The sequence below is a fragment of the Myotis davidii genome, unplaced genomic scaffold (genome assembly GCF_000327345.1).
Source record: "Myotis davidii unplaced genomic scaffold, ASM32734v1 scaffold244, whole genome shotgun sequence".
NCBI lineage: Eukaryota > Metazoa > Chordata > Mammalia > Chiroptera > Vespertilionidae > Myotis > Myotis davidii.
Window position 1 is genome coordinate 455,540 of NW_006294993.1, and position 19,365 is coordinate 474,904.

Sequence of the window (19,365 nt, forward strand, 5' to 3'; positions counted from 1 at the left end):
CTGATGGGCGGGACCGAGTTTGAGCGAAGGCGCGGTGACCCCCGTCTGGCAGAGGAAGCGAGTCTCTGGCGGCGCCAAGCGGGAGTGAAGTAGTGGGGGGCGCCCTGCGCTCCGCAGGGAGCTGGAGGCGGTGTTGGAGGCTTTGCGGGGCGGGGCCGCAGGGCGGTGGGCGGGGCCACAGGGCGGTGGGCCGGGTCAGGTCGCCAGGGTGGGGAGGCTGGGCGGTCCCCGGCCTGGACTCAGCTCCTGGCACCCTGGCAGGATGTACACGCTGCTGTCGGGGCTGTACAAGTACGTGTTCCAGAAGGACGAGTACTGCATCCTGATCCTGGGCCTGGACAATGCCGGGAAGACGGTACGCTTCCCCCTGTCCGAGGCCCCGCTGGCCTGGGCCTTGCACTGCCTGCTCTGAATCCAGTCCCCATCCAAGGCCTTGGGACACCCAAATTTATTCCCCATCCAAGGCCATGGGACAGTCCCCGCCAGCTGCTTTAACAGCAAAACGTCTGTTTGCGGAATAAGCCCACGGAGGGACATGAACAGCCTTGAAAACGACTCTAGTGCCTCCTGCCTGTCTCTTCCTGTCCCTCAGACCTTCCTGGAGCAATCCAAAACCCGGTTTAGCAAGAACTACAAGGGGATGAGTCTCTCCAAAATCACCACCACCGTGGGTCTGAACAGTAAGGGGGCGCTGAGCGCGGTGGGTGTGGGTCCTAGCCCAGAGGGTGCTGTGTTGTCCTTTGAGGCCACCGGCTCCTGGTGGGCCACCTCAGGTGCACGGGAGCGGGGTGCTGTTCGCAGGGGAGCGGTGAGACTGTCATGGACCCGGGCCACAGCCTCACCGGGACTCTTCTCTCCCCAGTCGGCACTGTGGACGTGGGGAAGGCTCGACTCATGTTCTGGGACTTAGGGGGGCAGGAGGAGCTGCAGTCTCTGTGGGACAAGGTGAGACGGATGCACAGGCCACCTGCCTCCCACGCCATTTCCCTCCAGGTGGCACCCTTGTCCAGTCCCCGCTTTTCCAAAGGGCCTCAGACTCACCTTCTTTACTTCCTGTCAGCAGCTCGGTCACCCTCTCTGTTCCTGAAGCTCCCCCCATTCTACCCTGGCTCCTGCAACAGTCCCCTGTGGGTGAGGATCCACTTCCTTCCTTTGGGCGTAGAGGTGTTGCTAATGAACATAGGGTGAGACCAGGTGGCCCAGAGCCAGATGGGGGGGCACAGTGCCGGCGTGCTCAGCAGCATCGGCCTGGCCTCTCCACTTGGCCCTTCTCTCCGTTCTGGCTTAGGAGCATCCTCCAGAGTCAGGCCAGGATGCCCATGCTACTCTCTCTTTTGACACAGGGTTTGGGCATTTCTGAGGCAGTGGTGCCCTTCCCTGCACCCCAAGCACAGGGGTAGCAGCGAGGAGGACAGACCCAGCTCCTGCCCTTAGGCAGCTCCCTCGGTGAACTGGCGCGATGGGCATGCTGGGCTAATGTTGGGGGCACAGGCATGTCTTCCCGGCACTTGCTGGTGGCCATGTGTTTAGAACTGAATGGCAAGGTCCTGATTCTGGTTTGATCCCAGCAACAGGTGCCCAGTCACCCTTTCCTGCCCCCCCCCCCAAGTGTTTCCTCCCACCTTGACTTCCATAGAACTGAAGGCAAGGTCCTGATTCTGGTTTGATCCCAGCAACAGGTGCCCAGTCCCCCTTTCCTGCCCCCCCCCCCAAGTGTTTCCTCCCACCTTGACTTCCAACCAAGAGGGCAGCTTCTGTCTGTGGCCAGAAGGCTTGGCCATTAAAGCTCTCCTGAGGCAGAGCCACGCTCGAGCCTACACGTCTGAATCCCAGACCATGTGGGGAGTGAACACAGATCCTGACCTGTTGTAGGCCAGGGTCTCCGGAGCTAATACTGAGGCAGAGGTTGGGGTGCAGCGTGGGTGTTGGGAGTGGGAAGGTGCAGGACTGGACAGGGCGAGGTCAGCCTGCGGGGGGCCAGTGGGGAGCATTGGAGGCAAGTGTTCCTCATGTGCCCAGGCGGGCCAAGCTGGCCAGGACTCCCTGTCACCCGGTGGGCCACCTGGTAGGCTGCCCTGGGCAGCTGTGACCTGGCAGTGTGGGTCCTGCAAGAACCAACAAGGGTCTGTCCACTTGGCATCCTGCCCACCGCTGGGCAGTAAGGCCTCAATGGGTGACCGTTTCTGTGGAGGCCTCCTTTGCCACTTGAATTCACGCCTCTGCTTGGGGGATGTCTCCTCCCAAGTCCCAGGCTCTGCTAAGGGGAAGCTGGAAAAGGGACAGGAAAGGGAGGACTGTAGGCTGGCTTTGCAGTTGGTGTGGTCCCCCCCTTAGCTACCACTTGTGTGTTGGTGTGGCCTCCTCACGAGGGTCTGAGCCCTCTTTCTTGGTGGGCCCCCTGGGTTCCTCAGGTGCTTCCCAGCCCGCTGTAGAGTGGTACCCCACCTCTTGTGGTAGGGTCTGTTACGCCCACCGGATGGGCTCTCTGCCAAGATGCCCAGGAGGCAGCCAGGGTTTGTGGCACAGAAGGTCTCCTGCTGTGACACTGGTGAGCGGGCGCTGCAGTGACCAACTCTGCCGAACCCAGTGCCATGGGGTGGGTGGCTGAGCCCTGTGGGCAATGGAAGTGATGAGCAGGGCCCATACCCCTCACCAATGCCTAGATAGGCCATGTCTTCCCACACAGGAAGGCCACCTGGCGCTTGGCCTCTGTCCCTCTAGGCTACACCCCAGGGACTGGTGTGTGTCCACCCAAAAGCCACACTTGAGCTCTCTCCTGTTCCCAGTGGCTTTGTAGGTTCCCCCACATGGCCATGGGTGACGCAGCCATTGGGTTGGGGTGTGGTGGGTGTCGTGGGGTGGGGCAGCCTGCTCACACTCCACCTCAGCTGTGTTCTCATCACTGAGCCATCACCCTACGAGGGCCCAGACACGCTGGGAGTGTAGTCTTCTGCCACCTCGTGGCTGTGTGCGATTCTCACCTGCTGCCAGCCCCGGAGTGAGCGGCCTCCTTTCTGCACAGAGGCCTCTCCTGTGGGCCCGCCGGCTCAGCCAGCAACAGGCCAGTGTGCCCGGAGCAGCTGTAGCCGCACGTCCCTCAGCATGCAGGCTGGTGTGCAGGGTGCACGGCCTGCAAAACCCAGGGCTGCCTCTAGCAAGTACAGATAAAGGCTTGTCTTAGATGGGGCGGGCGTCACTCTCAGGAATGTTCCAGAGTGTCCTTTGGCTTGCTGACTACTGGGTCATCCTGCCCAGTCCACAGCACAGCCTGGCTGTGTCGGGTGACAGGCAGGAGGGGTAGGGCCCAGTGGCAAGGTTCTGTCGTCTGCTCCGCAGTGTGGACATGGCCAGGGCTCTTTTCTGGTTGGTGCAGAATGTGGACTCGCCAGGTCTGTGGCTGTGTCTCTGGTGCCCCAAGCCCAGGGAGTCCATCTCTCAGAAGGCCCTGCTTTTGTGCATATGTTCCACTCGCCCCCACAGCCCGGGCTCTGGCAGTTAAGAGTTGGCAGGGGGCTCCCGTGACCCTTGCTGTCAGCAAGCCCACGCTGACCACCCTCTGGCACCATCCAGAACACACAGCTGTAAGCTCAGCTGGCCTGGTCCTTGGCCCTGCCATCCAGCACAGGGCACAGAGCTGCTGCACAGGTGGCACTGGCCTGCCCTTGGAGGCCCGTCTCGGCTTGCTTTCGGTGCCAGTATGAGGCCCCACCGGTGACTCCACCTCCAGGTCTGCTTGGGGACCGGCTCGGTCTGGGCTCCTCCAGCCTCCAGCTCCAAGCCCCATTTCTCCTTTCGGGCCACCATCAGGCCTGTGGTCATGGGTGGCTTTTAGGAGCCGGCCCTGAAGTAGGATATGGGATACAGCCCCTAGGAAGTGGTCAGCAAGTCCTTCCTTGAAGGGCCTGTGGGGCGCACCTCCACTCCACCCTACCTCCCCACCCACAGAAGGCACCCCATATAAGGCTCTTGCAGCTGGGGGTTGGCTGAATGCCCATGGCTCACCCTCTGCCCCTTTGCCTTCCCCAGTACTATGCTGAGTGCCACGGTGTCATCTATGTCATCGATTCCACCGACGAGGACAGACTGTCGGAGTCCAAGCAAGCTTTCGGTGGGTACAGCCCACCTGGGGCTGGGGGGCTGTTCATGTCCAGTCCGCACATCCCATGTGTCTGGACTGGGCCATGTCAGGTCCAAGGGTCCTGGCCATGAGGGAGTGTCCCCGCCTGTGAAGAGGTTGGTAGGAATGTATGGACTCCTGGGTGTGGCTGGGTGGTCAGGCGGACAAAGGGGGAAAAAGGGTGCTAATGCTTCCTCTTGCCTATTCCAGAGAAGATGGTCATGAGCGAGGCTCTGGACGGTGTCCCCATCCTGGTGCTGGCCAACAAGCAGGACGTTGAGGTGAGCCTGCCCCCACCTTCCTCGGACACCCTGCACGGCGGTGTCTGCCCCGAGTGCACAGAGCTCTCCTGAGGCCTCTCCTGGCTGTGCAGGGCACTTTCTCTCCACTGGGGGTGGGAGGATGCGGGGGCAGCTACACCCTGTCTCTCTGCAGCCCTGGGAGACCCACATGACCCGCAGAAAGCTCTGGAGAGGAGACAAAGGTGGTGTCTTTTCAGGGTGGAGTCAGAGCTGACGCCAGCCTGTCTGCTGCTCTTGGAGTTGGCAGCGGTGCTAGCCCTACTTCCAAACCAGGGACTGTCTGGGGTGGGACACAGGCCATTCTGGGGACCACCAGTCAAGGGCTGTGCACAGGGTGGGTGTTTACAGCATCCTGAAGGTGCATCTTAGTTTGCTCCTATCCGCCTGCTCGTAGCTGTCTGTGGCCACTCACCAGGTAGGACCCTCCTGGGCAGAGAAGCCCTGAAGGGCCCACCTTGGCCTCCCATCCTGTTCTCAGCCCCCATCTTTGAGCTCTGGCAGCTCTAGGGACTGCCCTGGGGGCCAGACAGTTTCTCTGATGCCAGAAAATGGCCTCAGGCGGGATGGGGTGTGCCTTACAGCCTGCCCACCCCCCCCCAACCCCCCCAGACTTGCCTCTCCATCCCGGATATCAAGACTGCGTTCAGTGACTGCACCTCCAAGATCGGCCGGCGGGACTGCCTGACCCAGGCTTGCTCAGCCCTCACGGGGTGAGTGGGGCCCTCACCCTGCCCCAGGGTCCCAGGTTGCCCCACCTCATACCTACTGTCTCCACAGCAAAGGGGTGCGCGAGGGCATCGAGTGGATGGTGAAGTGTGTCGTGCGGAATGTGCACCGGCCGCCGCGGCAGAGGGACATCACGTAGGTGCAGCCGGCACCGGGGGCACGTACAGCTGGTGCCTGAGCCAGGAGCACACCTGCCAGCTGGAGCCACCAGTCCCGGGGCTGGGGCTGGCTTTGCCTTTGGATTTTTTCATTTGCTTTGTTTTTTCTCTAAGACAGACTTTTGTGTCCTGAAAAGTGTAGGTGCCCGGAGGCTTCCGCCAAGGCAGTGGGGGCAGCAGGGCCCACTCAAGGGCCTGGTTTTCGGCCCTGTGGGTGCCTTTGGAGCTGCTTGCCCCAGCCTGGCCTGGGCGGGTTTTCCATCCACAGCATGCCCACGAAGCTCGGCCTCTGCCTCCTCTGATCGTGGAGGTGGGCTGGGAGTTGGTGTCACCTTGAAGGAGGCCTAACCCACATCCCCAAAGGCCTGAAGGTCCTGGGCTCTGGTGCAGCCCCAGGACTGGCTAGGTGCGATCTGCCTAGCCATGTGGACCCTGCTGCCGCCGCCACCACCACCGGCCCACATCAGGGAGCAAAAAGCTGGGAGTGGGAGGCCCCTAGCACACCTGCCACCACCTGGGACAGCCACGGCTGCCAGCTCAGGGATGCGTCAGGGGTGTTGGGAGGTGGGCTGGGTCCCTATGTTGCCCCATTGGTGCCTGTGCTCCCAGCTGAGCGTGAGGGGTGCATCTCCTTCCAGGCCTGTGCCCAGCAGCGCAGGCCCTCCAGGCAATGCTGGTCCTGGGGCCCTTCTTCACATGGCCCCTGTGGGAGCTGGTGACCAGCAGCCTGGCCAGGGTGCCTGTGCAGAAAATAAAAGACAGTCTGCGTGGCCCCTGTGTACCCTTCTCCGAGCCTGTGTCATGGCCACAGCCCAAGGGCGTCCAGGCCATTTCCTGCTGTCTTGGGAATGGCTGGCCCATTGCCAGTGACCTGCTGGCTTCATGTTCCAGGGAGGTCCCATCAGCCTCCCCTCCCTCCCTCCCCAGAGGAGACCTGAGAGGAGCTGCTGGGAAAGGGATGAGTCAGGGATGGGGCTGGGGACCCAGTGGCAGGGAAAGTGACTCATGAGAAGTCCTGGGCCTTTTGGGAGGTGGGGGCAGCTAGGGCTGGGAGTCCCATCCCCCACCCTGGAGCCATTTAGTCCCTTGTTCCGTGGGTTCCCTCATGTGAGGGTGTGATCCTGCCCCGAGCGAAAAGCCATTTCCCAGAAAGCTAGTGGGACACTGGTCTCCTGGGAAGTCCCCTGCGGTAGGGAGTGGGTGGGACCCAAAGGGAGGGGGACAGTCGCTGAGTCCTTTCACAGCAGAGCCCTGGAGTTGGTGACCCTCCTGGGCACTGCCACTCCTTGACTGGCCCTGACCTACCCTCCACACTCCCAGCTACCCAGAGCTCAGCTTGGGCTGGGCCATGGAGTGAGCCTCAGCTCCCCTGTGCCCCACGGCGGGAAGGCCCCACCTCCACCCACTGGCCATTTCCCATGATCCTCCCTGCCATCAAGGTCTGCCTCAGTCCACCACCGTCACACAGCACTGTCCTACACAATCGATTTTACAGAAGGGTTTTATAAAAACTACACTTGATGCCCGGCCAGTAGAATAAATACGGGGCTCAGCTGGCCAGGAAGAAGCGCTTTCGGATAGTGCGCTCCACCCCCGGCAGCCTGGCTGTGTGCAGGGCCTGCAGCAGCCCCGCCACCAACGCCCCTGGCCGGGCCTCGCGGAGCTTCATGAGTTGCCTCTGCAGCGTCTGCTGCAAGGACATGCGGTCCTCCCAGGGCCGACGGGGAGTCCATGCCCCCGGACCCGAGAGGGCCTGCTGCAGCTGCAGGAGTCTCCTGAAGGAGACGTTCTGGAAAGCCACGAAGTCCACAAGGGCGCGCTCACACTCCTCCGTCCCTGTGGGAGGGTCAGGCAAGGTGGAGGTTGGGCCAGGTCCTGGGGTGAGGGCTCCCTGCAGACAGAGCCCTCCCCATGCCCCTGCTGGGACCCCATGCCAGGAAGGTGGGTGGGAGAGGCGGCCCTGGGGTGAGGGGATGCCGCTGCTGACGAGCACTCAGTGATGGGGTGGGGAAAAACATTGCTTGCCAGCTAAAGCCATCAGCATAGTGCACTCAATGGTGCCACTGCCACTACCCATGGCTGCTCCGCGGGTTTTGGGGACCCTTAGCCCCACGAGGCTGGAGGCACTTCCCAGACGCCCACTAAAGGCCTCATGGCTCCAAGGGCTGGACTGACCAAGAGTTGGGGCAGGGCACAGGCTGAGCTTGCTGCCCCATGGCCCATCCCCCCTCATCTGTGCCCCTTCCCCTGGCTCACCTGTCCCCCTCCAGTCACCTGCACCCCATGGCTCACCTGTCCCCCTCCAGTCACCTGCACCCCCCGGCTCTGGAGGGCTGAGTGGAGGGCCTGTGCAGCTGGTGCACATGGCGTCATGGAAGGGGGTGCCCGGCACGTTGAGGACCAGGCCCAGGGCCGTGCAGTTGCGGTGGGGCTGGCACTGCTCTGAGCTGGAGCTGTTGGCCGAGAAGGTGCCTGGGGGACATTGCTGGCACTGTGTGTCCTGGGTGGGGGTGCCTGGGGATGAGATGGAAGGACATGGTCAGGGGGACCCGGGGCATCCTCATGGAAGGAGTCCTGGCCCAGCACCACCCACAGAGTGCCCAGCACCCACCAAGGGCAACCACTCCATAGCCAGGCAGGCAGGGCGTGTGCTCCAGGCAGAAGCCCGCGAGCTCGAAGAAGCCTGGGCGGCAGCGGCAGGCCCTGTTGTGGACGCCGGAGCAGGGCCGCGCCTCCTCCTCGTGCTCCCCGCAGACCACGTTGCAGTACCGGCCCACTCCCGCGTGGCCACATCCCACCACGGGTAGGTAGGCACGTCTTCCGCTGGCCCGCGCACAGCCAGCAGCAGCAGCAGGAACGGTAGTGCCCTCGGCAGGATCAGGGGCAGCCTCGCATGTGCTTTCATGATCCTCCCTCCAGCGGGACTCAGCGGGGACACCAGTTCACCACAGCCCCACTCCTCCCCGCGGAAGCAGGCCCCGCCCACCCTACCTGCAGCCAACCAGAGTACTCCAGCTCTGGCCAGCGCCTCCTATAAAGGCTGGCCTCGCCACACCCCAGGGAGAGGCCGGTGACCTTCCGCAGGCCATGTTCTGACCCAGTTAAATTTGTTTTTTAAATATATTTTTATTGATTTCAGGGAGGGAGGAAGATAGAAACATCAATGAGGAGAATCATTGATCAGCTGCCTCCTACACACCTCTTACTGGGGATCAAGCCTGCAACCCGGCATGTGCCCTTTACTGGAATTGAACCCACGACCCTTCAGTTTGCAGGTCAACTCTATCCACTGAGCCAAACCAGCTAGGGCATGTTCTGACCCAGTTTGGGGCACAGTCGCAGCACCCTCGCCTGGCCTGGCCCAGTCCCCCTGCCCCCCTAGTGCAGGAGGCAGTCCTATGAAGGCCCTCCTATCACCAGGCACAGCTTGTGATCCAGTGACAAAGCCTTCCAGGGAGGTATAAGGGGCGCGGGGGGAGAGGCAAGTTCCTCTTTCCTCTGGTATCAGTGTCTTCCTGTCCAGCTGCAAGGATGGAGGCTGAGCCAAGTTCAGACAACATGCTCACAGCACCCTCTCGTGGGACGGTGGGAGGGGGACCCCGTGCAGATGCCCCCATCCTTTCTCTCTGGCACCTCAAACACCATCACCAAGCCCAGGCAATGCGAAGAGCATCCCTATATGCCAGCAGCTTTATTCAGCCCACCCCCAGGCTCAGTCCCAGCATGCCAGGGAGCAGACCACCTGTTCCAGGTGCGGCCCAGCTGTGGACCCCTGAGCCCCCCACCCCCACAAGCCAGCAGCCAGGGAAAGTTCTGGGGAAGCACCTCACCCACCCACCCCACGGTGGCTTCAGGGCTTCTCCCAGGTGGCCCGAGACCTGGTTGCGGTCTCAGGGGTGTCCCTTGTGCAGACCGGCCTCTCTGACTGGCAGGTTGCTGGTGCTGGGCCTGGCCCACCCTGAGCCAGCAGACAAGTGTCCATGCTGCATCCAGGGAGGGTGGCCTCAGCCTTGGAGGCCCTGCTGTGCCCAGTCGTCTCAGAAGAGTGGCCCGTGGCTCTGTTTCCTGGCGGAGGCACCCCAGGTCCAGTACGCAGTGTCCTCCTGGGGGTCTGGGAAGACACAGAGGACGCTGGCCACACCTGCCAGGCACCACTGCCCACCCACCCCAGAGTGGTGGTGCCCGGCAGCCATGTCCCTGAGGGCTGGTCAAGACCTGGGTGCTGCTGTTAGCAGGAGGGACATGGGGAAGGGATAGCTTCCTCTGCTGGCAGCCAGCACCCACGAGACCTACCCACTCAGACTGTCTGTCCGTGGGGTCATGGGGGTCCAGCCGTGGCCTGAGGAAGGAGGAGATCTTGCTCTGGGTCCTCCCTAGTCTCTCTGGCTCGGAGGGGCCTGGACACAGAGGAGTGAGTCTGAGGGGTGGCTGGTGCGCCTCTGCTGCCCGTGCCTCCCAAGGCTGCGGAGGCTCTGGGGTGACAGGGTAGGGGTGGCAAGAGCACCAGCAGGTCACCCTGGGGGTGAGGATGGGAAACACCTCGGAGCTCCCTTCCTGGGGTCCCGGGGGCACAGTGCCTGTGTCCGGGGTGGGCCGGCCGGTCAGGTCTGCACACGTCTGCCAGAAGCGCAGCTTGTGGTGTGGGCGCACGAACATGCTGAACCCTGCGGGGAGGGCTGCTCAGGACCTGCCCCCATCCCCCGAGTCTCCTCCCGCCGAGCCCCTCCAAGTCCCCTCCTCAGAAACTTGCTCTGCAGCAGCGGCAAGTCCTCAGGCCTCGAGGTGGTCAGTGCTGCCACCACAGCCACCACCTTCTCAAAGTCATCATCCCGCTTGTAGGTGGTCAGTGCTGCCAGGAGCTGACTGCAGCCTGCAGCCCCCAGGGCCCTGCGGGCATCTGCCAGGTAGGTGCTCACAGCAGGCTGGCTCGGCTTCTCCGCTTGAGGGGCACCACACCCCTCTTGTGTACAGAGGCCAGTGTCTCCTGAGAGGGAGGGAATACGGACTGTGTCGGGGCCCAGAGCCCCCAGGAGGCTCCTCCCCTCCGAGGTCTAGCTCTGCTCCTGGCTCTGGTCAGAAGCCTCTTCAGGGCCCATGTACCTTCTGGTGGCGGCCTGGAGGCCAGGTGAGGCTGTCCCTGGTTCAGGTGCCCTCCAGTGTCCAGCTGCCTGGCCGCATTCTGGGACAGGGTCATCTTGGGGACAGGCTCCCTCCTTCCTGAAGGAACATGGAGACACAGGAGTTATCCAGCTGGTCTCAAAGGATCCGAGTGCTCCCTAGGGAGGAGGCAGGTCTGCCCAAGGGGAGGCTGGGCTCACAACCCTCCTCGGACCTGATTTACACGGCCCCGTGGACAGCTGGTTGCTCAGAGGGACATCCGGTTGCTCAGAGGGACATCCTGTGGCATCAACCCCAGGGGGGAGTGACTCTGGGGCTGGAAAGTCCCCTCCCCAGGGCAGTGTCCCTGAGGCAGTCCCACCCAGGGCAGGCTGGTCAGGGACAGGGACTGGCTCCCTCGCTCTGGAGGTGCAGGGCCCGCTCTGGGGGGAGGGACAAGGGGCTCCAGGACCCCGGTGCAGATAAGACGACAGCTGTACATGCTCTGGGGGCCGACATGGTGCCACCCTGCAGTGATCCATTGGCCCCTGTAGAAACAGTGAGGCTGGACCAAGCTAGGACCCACCTCGGGACCCCAGGTGCCAGCCCCTGAGGGTCTGCCTGGGGAAGGCCCCACTCACCACCGGGGTCCAGGGCTGGCTGTGTCCACTGCCCACGCGGAAGGCTGTGCTCAGGCAGATGGCTACAGCCTCGGCCCGTCAGCTGGAGGCAGAGCTCCTCAAATCGCTGCTTGTGGTGGGGCCGCACGAACTGGTAGAAGCCTGTTGGAGAGGGTGTCTGGGTGCGCGGGTGCCACGCGCTGCAGCCACCATCCAGATCTTTGCTAGGGAGCAGGGACAACCCTGCCCCGAGGTGACCCACCCAGTGTCCTCTGACCCACCCCGTGACTGCGGCATCCCAGGCACCTTGGAGCAGGCTGTGCTTCTTGGGGTCTTGGGCAAAGAGGGGGCTGAGGTGGTCTACCAGAGCCTGGAAGTCGTCCGAGCCCTTGTACTCCTGCAGGGCCTGCGTAAAGGCGGCAAAGCTGGCCCGGCTCAGTGCCTGCTTCACGGCCACCATGAAGAGCTTGGCTCTGTCCGCCTGCGCACCTGCCGCCAGCCCCTCCTGCTGGACACAGCCAGGAGCCCATCAGACACACCTCACCCTTCAGACCCTTCACTGTTCCAGGGTGTGGCTGGCAGGTGGCAGGAAAAAAATGCTGAAGGCAGCCAGGAGGGGCTGCAGGGAGGCCACGCCTCTCAGGACCAGCACAGGTGGATCTGAGGCCCTGGGCTGCACCTCCAGCCCCACCTCCTGCCCCCACTGGGTTCCAGGATGGGGCATCCAGGGCCAGTACAGCTGCAGCGGGCTCTCTCAGCTCAGAGGACACGCCTGGCTCGGAGGTGGGCAGCTCACAGCAAGGGACACGTCTCAAACCCAGGGGTTGGCAGTGTCCTGCTCCATTCCCACTGCGCCCTAGGCCCTGACATGGGGCCTAGATGGGAAGCGTGGAAGCCAGGCTTTCTGGTCTGCCCAGCTCAGCTCTCAGAGCACAGGCAGGCCCCTGGCACCCAGCCCACTTCCTGACACCCCCGCCTGGTTTTTCCCAGAAGCAAGGGGAATGGACAAAGGCAGTGTGCGGGGCTTTCCGAAGTTCTTGGCCCAGGCTGTCTACTCAGTTGCTCTCAACTGCCTTCATCTGAGGATGGGGACACAGACCTTCCCCATGTGTGGGCACATAGCCTCTACCTCCTGCCAGGGCCCAGCACTGCCCTGGTGAGCCAGCCTGGCTACAGGCCCGCCCCAGTGCAGCCTCCAGGGCCGGGCCTGACTCCCACCTGCTGGGGGCAGGGCCTTCTGTGGAATGAGCCCACGTGTCTGAAAGGCCCAACCTGACCACAAATGTGCAGGACTCGGCGTGGGTCCCAGGACAGGGGCCCCTTGGCCGGCGTCAGGCCATGCTGTTCTCGCACACTTTGTGCTCCCACCGTGAAAGGCTGAATGAGGAGAGGGGGCCTGTGCAGGCCTGGCCCCACGCCAACAAGCAACTGGGCCCCAGGAGCCAGTCGGTACTGTCAGGACCAAGACGCAAATCTGCACCTCGCTGTGAACGTCCCAGCAAAGTGAAGGCGGGGCCAGGCAGGCACCGCAGCCACACTGCACACTCAGCTCCTGCACCCAACACCACTGTCCAGCCGAGCCCCCCACCCCTAAGGGACAGTGGAGTTAGAATGGCGCAGGCTTGGCCGGCTCACACCTCACACTCTGCTGGGTCAGGGCCACTGGCCGTGGACAGGAGCACTAAGAGCTGCAACAGCCTGTGGCTCCCACCACATCCCCAGGTGGGTCTGGGTGGCTCACCCACCTGGCAGCTGACCAGCCTGATCTTCTTCCTGCTTCCTCTCTGCTCCGCCACAGACCTCTTCTCACCCGGGAGGGATGTGCTGGAGTGGCACTGTGCCTGGGGGGGGGTCACACAGTTGTGATCCCAACCCAGGCCCTCGGGCCCCAAAGCCCTGCGTGACACTTTGGGGCCACAGTGAGGTCAGCTGGGGGCAGAGCCCGAGAGCAGGTGCGGGCACGTGGTCTTGCAGTAACTGACAGGGCTAATGGGACGGGAACAGGGGATGCCACCCAGCAGGACACAGGGACCTCCAGGTCACAGTGACGGTCTTCTGGGCGAAAGCCGCTGGGCAGGAGCTGCCACAGCCAGGCTCCCGAAGGGTGCAGCAAGGCCGGGCCCCAGAGGACCATGTGGAAACCACAGGGAGCAGTGGAGCCCCAGTGAGGGGGTGCAGGGGAGCACCAGCCAGGGGCTTAGGTGTGGGCTGAAACCCCAACCACCTGCCCAACAAGGGGACTTACGGGGTGAGTGTGGACGTGCCCGAGAACAGACAGGCAGTGCCTGGGGTCTGTGTTCATCTCTGGAGCCCCAGCACCCATACCTCCTCCTCCCCAGGCCCGGCCTGCTCCCCGGGCCTTCGGGCCAGCTGCTCGCTGTGCTCCAGGGCGGCCAGCAGCCCCACAGGCCTTCGCTGGGTGTGAACCGACTCCTGCTCATACTCCACACACAGGCTGCCTTCGGTGTCCCCGCCGTCCCCGGAGGCTGGCATGCCTGGGGGAGGGCAGGGGTGATCAGGTCCCCGCAACAGTCAGACCCACGTGCTCTGGTCTTCAGGCCTTGCCTGCCGCCAGCCTTGTGGGAGCAGCCCCCAGCCACGTCACCTGGCCACACGCACCTGGAGGCCTCCGCCTCAGGCTGGCGATGTGCAGGTCCAGACTCTTGGCTTTCTTGGTGGAGAGGGCCCCGAGCGACACAGCCACTGGGACAGTGCCTTCTCCCGGGCCCAGGCTTGGGGTGGCAGCTAGGGGCGCCGGCATCTGGACAGTCACAGGTGGTTGGGGTTGGGGGTCCCACCCAACTCCTCCCCTGGGGAGAGCAAGGGGGCACAGCCAGCTGGGCATTCGGGACTCACTGTTTTCTGAGCCACCCGGAAGAACTGGGCCACATCTCGGATGACGTGGCCGAAGTGATTGTATACTTGGACGTGGGGGCGCACCCAGGATGGCAACTGGGCTCTGGTGTCCGCACTGGTGAACCTGGGAGGGAGGGGCCATCAGCCCGAGTCCCACCCACTCCAGCCGGGGCCCCATGCGGTGAAAGGGCCACACCTGTGGTCACAGAGGAAGATGGCCCCATAGTCGTGGCGATGCCGGATGACCCTCCCGATGGCCTGGTTCATAGCCCTGGACGCCTGCTGCCGGTACCAGTCTTGCCCAGAAAGGAACTGGGGGAAGGGGAGGAGCTGGTCACAAGGTCTCCAGGCCACCAGGTCCCCACCCACCACGTGGCACCTCACCTGGCCCGAGGCCCCACTCCGGCCCTTCATCTCATCTAGGAACTGCATCTTGAGGATGACCCGGGGGTCCTTGCGTGGGGGGTACGGGAGACCCGTGACAACCACCCCTCGGCCATTCACATCTGCGAAGTCCAGCCCCTCACTGGCCTGGGGAGAGCACAGTCTTTACCCACAAGCCCCACAGGAGCCTGCGGACCTTCCTCAGGGTTGGCCCGGACCCTCACGACCACAAGCTCCCAGGTGTGGACAGTTAGGGACAGACCTCCAACCCTGGGCCAGGCCCTGGCTGGGGGCCACACTCCCCGAACCCCACGACCACTTGTCTGTTCTTGGAACCTCCTCCTCCTTCCCACCCGTGCCCACCCCGGCCGGCCCCAGCCAGGGTCAGGGGCTGCCCTCCAAACTCGTATTTGCTGGAAGTGGGGCCCAAGCGAAGGGGCCGGCCTGTTCCACCCACAGCACAGTCCCCAGGCCTGTCACGAGCTCCTGTGGGTGAGGAAGACGGGCCGTGCCTGTGGGACCAGACTCACCTTCCCCCGGCACACGGCCAGGAAGGCGGCCCCTCGGGATCCCGGGGAGGCGACAGCTGCGTAGTACGCGCCCATCACCTGAAGGAGAGACGGGTCACCCGGAACAGGGCCCCGGCCCCGCACCTCCACGAGTGAGGCCCATGCACCCTCCTCTGGCAGCCGCTTCATGGCTGGCTTCCCAGGCTGACCCGCACCCAGCACCCAGGGCTGCTCAGTTTCCCAGAAAACACAGAGCCGGGCTGAGAGCCTTTCCTCCCAGGCACCTGCTGCCACCATCGCTGTGCCCTAGCTTTCCAGGAGGCAGCAGGCCCAGGCCAGCAGGACCGCACCACGGCCCTGGCCAGCCCGGGGCACCCATGGGGCAGTGGAGCCCCAGCGAACTCGGACCTCTGAGAAGCTGCCCTTGCTCCTCGGCTCCACAAACAAAGGTTTCAGGGCCTCGAGCTTCCTGGCACAGTCCCGGGCCTGCGGCAGGAGGTGGAGAAGGGGACAGCAGGCTCGTGAGACCTGGCAGCCACGGGCCACACCACAGCCACACTGGCCATTGGGGCTCCCCTCCCACCCTAGGACACACGAAGGGAACGCACCCGCCAGAACTCCAGGCTTTTCTCCAGGACGGGGTAGGAGGGGAAGAAGACCAGGAGCCCATGGGGGACCACGCGCGTGATGTTGACTGGAAATGAGCGGCCATGGTCAGTGGGAAGGGCGTCCAGAGGCCCCGCCGGCTGCCCCAGGAAGAGAAAGCAGGGAAGGGTGCAGGGCTGGGCAGGGGCGAGGCGAGCTCCCCAGACACCATGGATGGGTGGGGTCCAGGATGGGACAGCCAGGCCAGGGCTTCCCGGGAACTCACCTAGCGCCTTCCCCAGAGAGGACAAGCACTCGTCAGAGAACCTGCATGAAGCCAGGAGGCTACTGCCACGTGGGTCCCAGCACTGGGCCCACCCACTCGTCTCCCTAGGTCAGGTCCCCCTACCGTTTGTCAAAGGCGGAGCTCAGCTGGGCTCCATCAGGGCCTCTGGGGACAATCCCCACCCAGATCTGGTGCTTGTCAATGACGTGCGGGTTCTCCAAGCAGACTGGGAAGGGGCTGGAGGCAGCGGTGGAAGGCAGGGATGTCCCCCGTGAAGTTCTGAACCCCCGACACCCAGGCTATCGCCCGCAGCCCGGGCAGGGGCAGCCTTACATCTGCATCTCCAGGGCGAAGGAGGACACTGGGGCCAGCGTGCCGCTGGTGAGGAGGAGCGTGCGCACGCCCTGGCGGACCAGCTCGCGCATGCAGCAGCCAGGGCTGAAGCACCAGTAACTGAGCACCTTCCCTGCAGGACGAACATGAGGCTGGGACTCAGTCACCCACAGGGAGGCCCATGACCGCCACCTACAAGTCTTCCATAGGCAGCCGCTGGGCGCATCCGACTGTGACCGCGGGACCTGCCTGGGGCCTGGGGAACAGGAAGTTGAGCCAGAGAAGCTGGGACAGGCAGTGGGTCACCTCCAGAGAGGCCGGCCAACCCCAACCCCAGACATGGAGACCCAGGCCACAGGCACCCCAGGAAGGAAGAGGAGCCCCACCCCCGACACCCGGGCCTCCGGAGACACAGATGCCGGAGCTGCAGAGAGGAGGCAGCTCAGGCCTGGGAGGCAGGAGCAGCAGGGGTGCCTTCCGCTCACAGGGAGTGGCAGGCCCTCGTCCTGGCCCGCTGGGAAGGAGACCAGGCCCCACCCGCTTCCCCCAGGCAGACACGCCTGCCTCCCACTCGCTGCTCCCCACGCTCAGGAAATGACTTCAAACAGGGCTCTAACGCCAAGACTAGGTCACAGGTCAGCAGGGACACTTCCAGAAAAGAATGAGCCGCTTTCTGGGGCCAGAGACCCTTTTCCACTTTCAGGATGGGATCTTCCCTGCAACGTGGACGGAGGACGAGGCGGCCTGGGCCAGCCCTGCGTGGACATCAAGGGGCCATGCACTAAACCCCGACAAGCTCAGGGAGGCTGCAGGGCAGCCCCACAAACTCAGAACCGGAAGTAACCACCAGGACGGTCTGAACATACAGATCCCAGACTAACAGCGGGTCCCCCCAGGCCTGCAGCTTCTTTGACAAAGGCCAGTGTTCCCCTTGACTAAGCCTGGTGTGGTCTGTTCGCATCTACAACCGACCTTGGGAATGAACAGCAGCGTGATCTCCCTGGCAGACCCCTCAGAGCAGAGTCCACAGAACCCCTCCTTGTCACCTTGTCCCCCTCATACCATCTCCATGTGCAGTAAATTTTAACAATCCTGTACCCACCAATGTAAAACTATGTGTCTTATTTTTTTATCCCCTCCCAGAGGCATCCCCACTTTGCTTCTCCCACCTCCCTACCCCACCACCGATGGCTCTCATGTATGAAATAAGCTGCAGAACCACCATTCTCCGGAGCATTTTCTCAATCCCTTCAGATTTTGCTTCCCGACAATTGTCAGTTTGGCTCAAACAAACTTATAAAAATTCTCTACAGGTTTGGATGGTTCCTACATCGCCATCTGCCACAGCAGAGACAGGTGCCCTAGGAGCACGTGTGGGCCCTGGAGCCGGGCCTCGGCCTGCACGCCTCTGGGCCCGGGCCTCCCTTCCACTCCCAGCTTTCAGGGAGGCTGGAGATGATCCAACTTCCTATAAACACCCACCCAGGAGTGGCTGCTTCTGAGAATCCTCTCGCTCTCAGAGGTACAGGAACACGGGTCACTGCACCCACTCAGCCTCCACACCTACACCTGCCAGGGCTAAGGCCCAGCTGGCCTCCCAAGATCGTGGTGCTGTGTGAGGGGCGAACTGATCCCGGCACGACCGCCCCACACGCCTAACCCTCTGTCCCTGCTCGGCTCCACGAGACAGCAGGCACAGCCGAGGAGAGCGGTGGAGAGGAGAGGGGTGCTGAGGGCTGACCTGGAGCAGGTGGCAGTGGTGGGCTGCCAGCAGCATTGGGGACTGCCCAGGATGGGGGTGGCCTTGACCACAGCACCATCACATTACCCCGGAGCTGTTGGGCTACGAACCCCACCCTAAGTCTAAGTGCCCAGGGGCAGTGGCCAGGACTGGGCACCTCAGGCGTCTGTGCCTGAGCCGACACAGGCCACCCACACCAGGAGCCACGTGTGCCTGCACAGACCTAGGACCCAGGGCAGCAGGGGAAGCTGACAGGAAGAGGGCAGGACTCACGACAGGCCTGAGCTCACAGAGGGTGTCAGGGAAACGGGGCCCGCCCCCGGGGACCTGAGTGATAGCAGCCAGCAGACCCCTCCGATGCAGCCGAGGCCCGTGGAGTGGCCTCAGCCTGAACCTGCCCATCTGTCCGCCCGGCTGGACAGTGAAAGCACAGCACACCGTCAGGGGCCGGTGACAACGCTTCTCAGGACGTCCTGGGTGGCCCTGGCCCGTTTGGCTCAGGGGATAGAGCGTCAGCCTGGGGACTGAAGGGTCTGGGTCTGATTCGGGTCAAGGGCACATGCTCAGGTTGTGGGCTCAATCCTCAGTAGGGGGCGTGCAGGAGGCAGCCGATCCATGATTCTCTCTCATCATTGATGTTTCTATCTCTCTCCCTCTTCCTTCCTCTCTGAAATCAACAAAAATGTTTTAAAAAAAGAAAGAAAACATCCCGGCTGGTGTGGGAGGCCTGGCAGCTCAGGTGCCGCTGCCCAGCCGCCTCGCAGGCCTCTCCAGCTCCGACAGCTGGGGTGGCCCCTCCCTGGGGTCGGGCAGGGGAGCATGTCCGGTCCCCCAGATGCATACCTTGCCTTCTGGACGCTGTGGAGCTCCAAGCATCTGACCGATGAGCTGTCCCCCTGTGGCTGGTGTCAGGGTGGATGTGTACCTGGAGGGAAGAATGGACAGGTGTCCTGAGCCCCCCACCTGTAGCCCCCCTTCTGGAGGCGGCCCCCATCCCATAGAACAGAGACCCCTGCCCATCGCCCCTCACGGAGGCAGCCCCCACCTTGTAGGACAGAGAGGCTTCGGGCCCCACTGGGGAGCTGCCCTCGGCAGGGTCTGTGCTGAACACCATCTGAAAGGAGATGAGGGCAAGTCAGCAGGACACACCACACAGGACAGACAGACACGCAGGGTGCCGTCATCGCCTGCCCCTGCCGTCCTGCCAACAGCCTCTGCCTGTCCCTCTCCTAAGGGCCCAGCTGGGAGATGCACAGGAGTTTCAGTCACACCAGCTTGAGTCCCCTGTGACCTCCCATGGTGCCTGCCATGCCGTCTCCCCCTCTTTTCCACTCCCCACCCTCCATGACCCCTTCCCCCCGGAACAACCTCGAGTGGGCGTGCACGCAGCACTGTCCAGCGGCTGGGCCTGCCCTGCCTGATGCCCAGTGGGCCTGTGCATAATGGCATCCGTGCCTGGCAGCACCAGATCCTGTCGACTGGTCCCGCACATGAGCCGGCCGCACACCAGCTCGGCCCACACCCTGCCCGCGCTGTCCCTCGGAAGATGGCCTCCTTCAGTCTCCAGCCCGGACCAGCTTTGGACCCTCTGCCCCGCACAACCATGAGCCTCCGTGTTCCCACAGGCTGTCCGTCGGACCAGCCCACCGCC

General features: G+C 63.4%; 3 protein-coding genes across 13 annotated transcripts in view; 1 reads left to right on the top strand and 2 right to left on the bottom strand.

Annotated features, from left to right (window-relative positions):
• Positions 1 to 6: 6 nt before the first annotated feature.
• On the top strand, positions 7 to 6,082 carry ARFRP1 (ADP ribosylation factor related protein 1). 2 transcript variants are annotated; one of them, XM_006769513.2, is made up of 7 exons: positions 175 to 355; positions 593 to 680; positions 863 to 945; positions 4,027 to 4,108; positions 4,328 to 4,398; positions 5,029 to 5,129; positions 5,197 to 5,378. In XM_006769513.2, the coding sequence occupies exons 1-7, from the start codon at positions 263 to 265 to the stop codon at positions 5,282 to 5,284; spliced, it is 606 nt and encodes a 201-aa protein (XP_006769576.1). In that variant the 5' UTR covers positions 175 to 262; the 3' UTR covers positions 5,285 to 5,378. The 2 variants fall into 2 exon arrangements, with proteins under 2 accessions (XP_015423179.1, XP_006769576.1); XM_015567693.1 differs by lacking the exon at positions 5,029 to 5,129 and having other exon boundaries at positions 7 to 355; positions 5,197 to 6,082.
• A 704-nt stretch (positions 6,083 to 6,786) lies between these two features.
• TNFRSF6B (tumor necrosis factor receptor superfamily member 6b) lies at positions 6,787 to 8,317 on the bottom strand. The gene is given in 4 exon segments (XM_015567694.1): positions 6,787 to 7,139; positions 7,596 to 7,817; positions 7,915 to 8,079; positions 8,082 to 8,317. Coding segments are annotated over 4 exon segments (801 nt in total). The 5' UTR covers positions 8,209 to 8,317; the 3' UTR covers positions 6,787 to 6,852.
• A 229-nt stretch (positions 8,318 to 8,546) lies between these two features.
• The window catches only part of RTEL1 (regulator of telomere elongation helicase 1), a 49,359-nt gene continuing 38,540 nt past the window's right edge, over positions 8,547 to 19,365 (bottom strand). For 5 of the 10 annotated variants that reach the window (XM_015567697.1, XM_015567699.1, XM_015567695.1 and 2 more), the window contains exons 15-32: positions 18,760 to 18,828; positions 18,558 to 18,639; positions 15,974 to 16,106; positions 15,764 to 15,877; positions 15,378 to 15,681; positions 15,178 to 15,255; positions 14,791 to 14,868; positions 14,261 to 14,407; positions 14,073 to 14,188; positions 13,877 to 14,000; positions 13,640 to 13,781; positions 13,346 to 13,515; positions 12,766 to 12,861; positions 11,042 to 11,528; positions 10,404 to 10,520; positions 10,054 to 10,287; positions 9,597 to 9,967; positions 8,547 to 9,414 (exon numbers count right to left, since the gene is read on the bottom strand). In XM_015567697.1, coding sequence (XP_015423183.1) covers positions 9,154 to 9,414; positions 9,597 to 9,967; positions 10,054 to 10,287; positions 10,404 to 10,520; positions 11,042 to 11,528; positions 12,766 to 12,861; positions 13,346 to 13,515; positions 13,640 to 13,781; positions 13,877 to 14,000; positions 14,073 to 14,188; positions 14,261 to 14,407; positions 14,791 to 14,868; positions 15,178 to 15,255; positions 15,378 to 15,681; positions 15,764 to 15,877; positions 15,974 to 16,106; positions 18,558 to 18,639; positions 18,760 to 18,828 — 3,123 coding nt within the window. In that variant the 3' untranslated portion in view covers positions 8,547 to 9,153. The remainder of the gene's footprint in view (positions 9,415 to 9,596; positions 9,968 to 10,053; positions 10,288 to 10,403; positions 10,521 to 11,041; positions 11,529 to 12,765; positions 12,862 to 13,345; positions 13,516 to 13,639; positions 13,782 to 13,876; positions 14,001 to 14,072; positions 14,189 to 14,260; positions 14,408 to 14,790; positions 14,869 to 15,177; positions 15,256 to 15,377; positions 15,682 to 15,763; positions 15,878 to 15,973; positions 16,107 to 18,557; positions 18,640 to 18,759; positions 18,829 to 19,365) is intronic. The other 5 variants (XM_015567704.1, XM_015567701.1, XM_015567703.1 and 2 more) reach the window with 5 other exon arrangements.

Bases quoted from the DNA above. Each gene is read 5' to 3' on its own strand.
- ARFRP1 (XM_015567693.1), top strand. From the start codon at position 263: ATGTACACGCTGCTGTCGGGGCTGTACAAGTACGTGTTCCAGAAGGAC. The intron at 356-592 runs GTACGCTTCCCC...CCTGTCCCTCAG, and splicing joins TGGACAATGCCGGGAAGACG to ACCTTCCTGGAGCAATCCAA. The intron at 4,399-5,196 runs GTGAGCCTGCCC...CTGTCTCCACAG, and splicing joins CCAACAAGCAGGACGTTGAG to CAAAGGGGTGCGCGAGGGCA.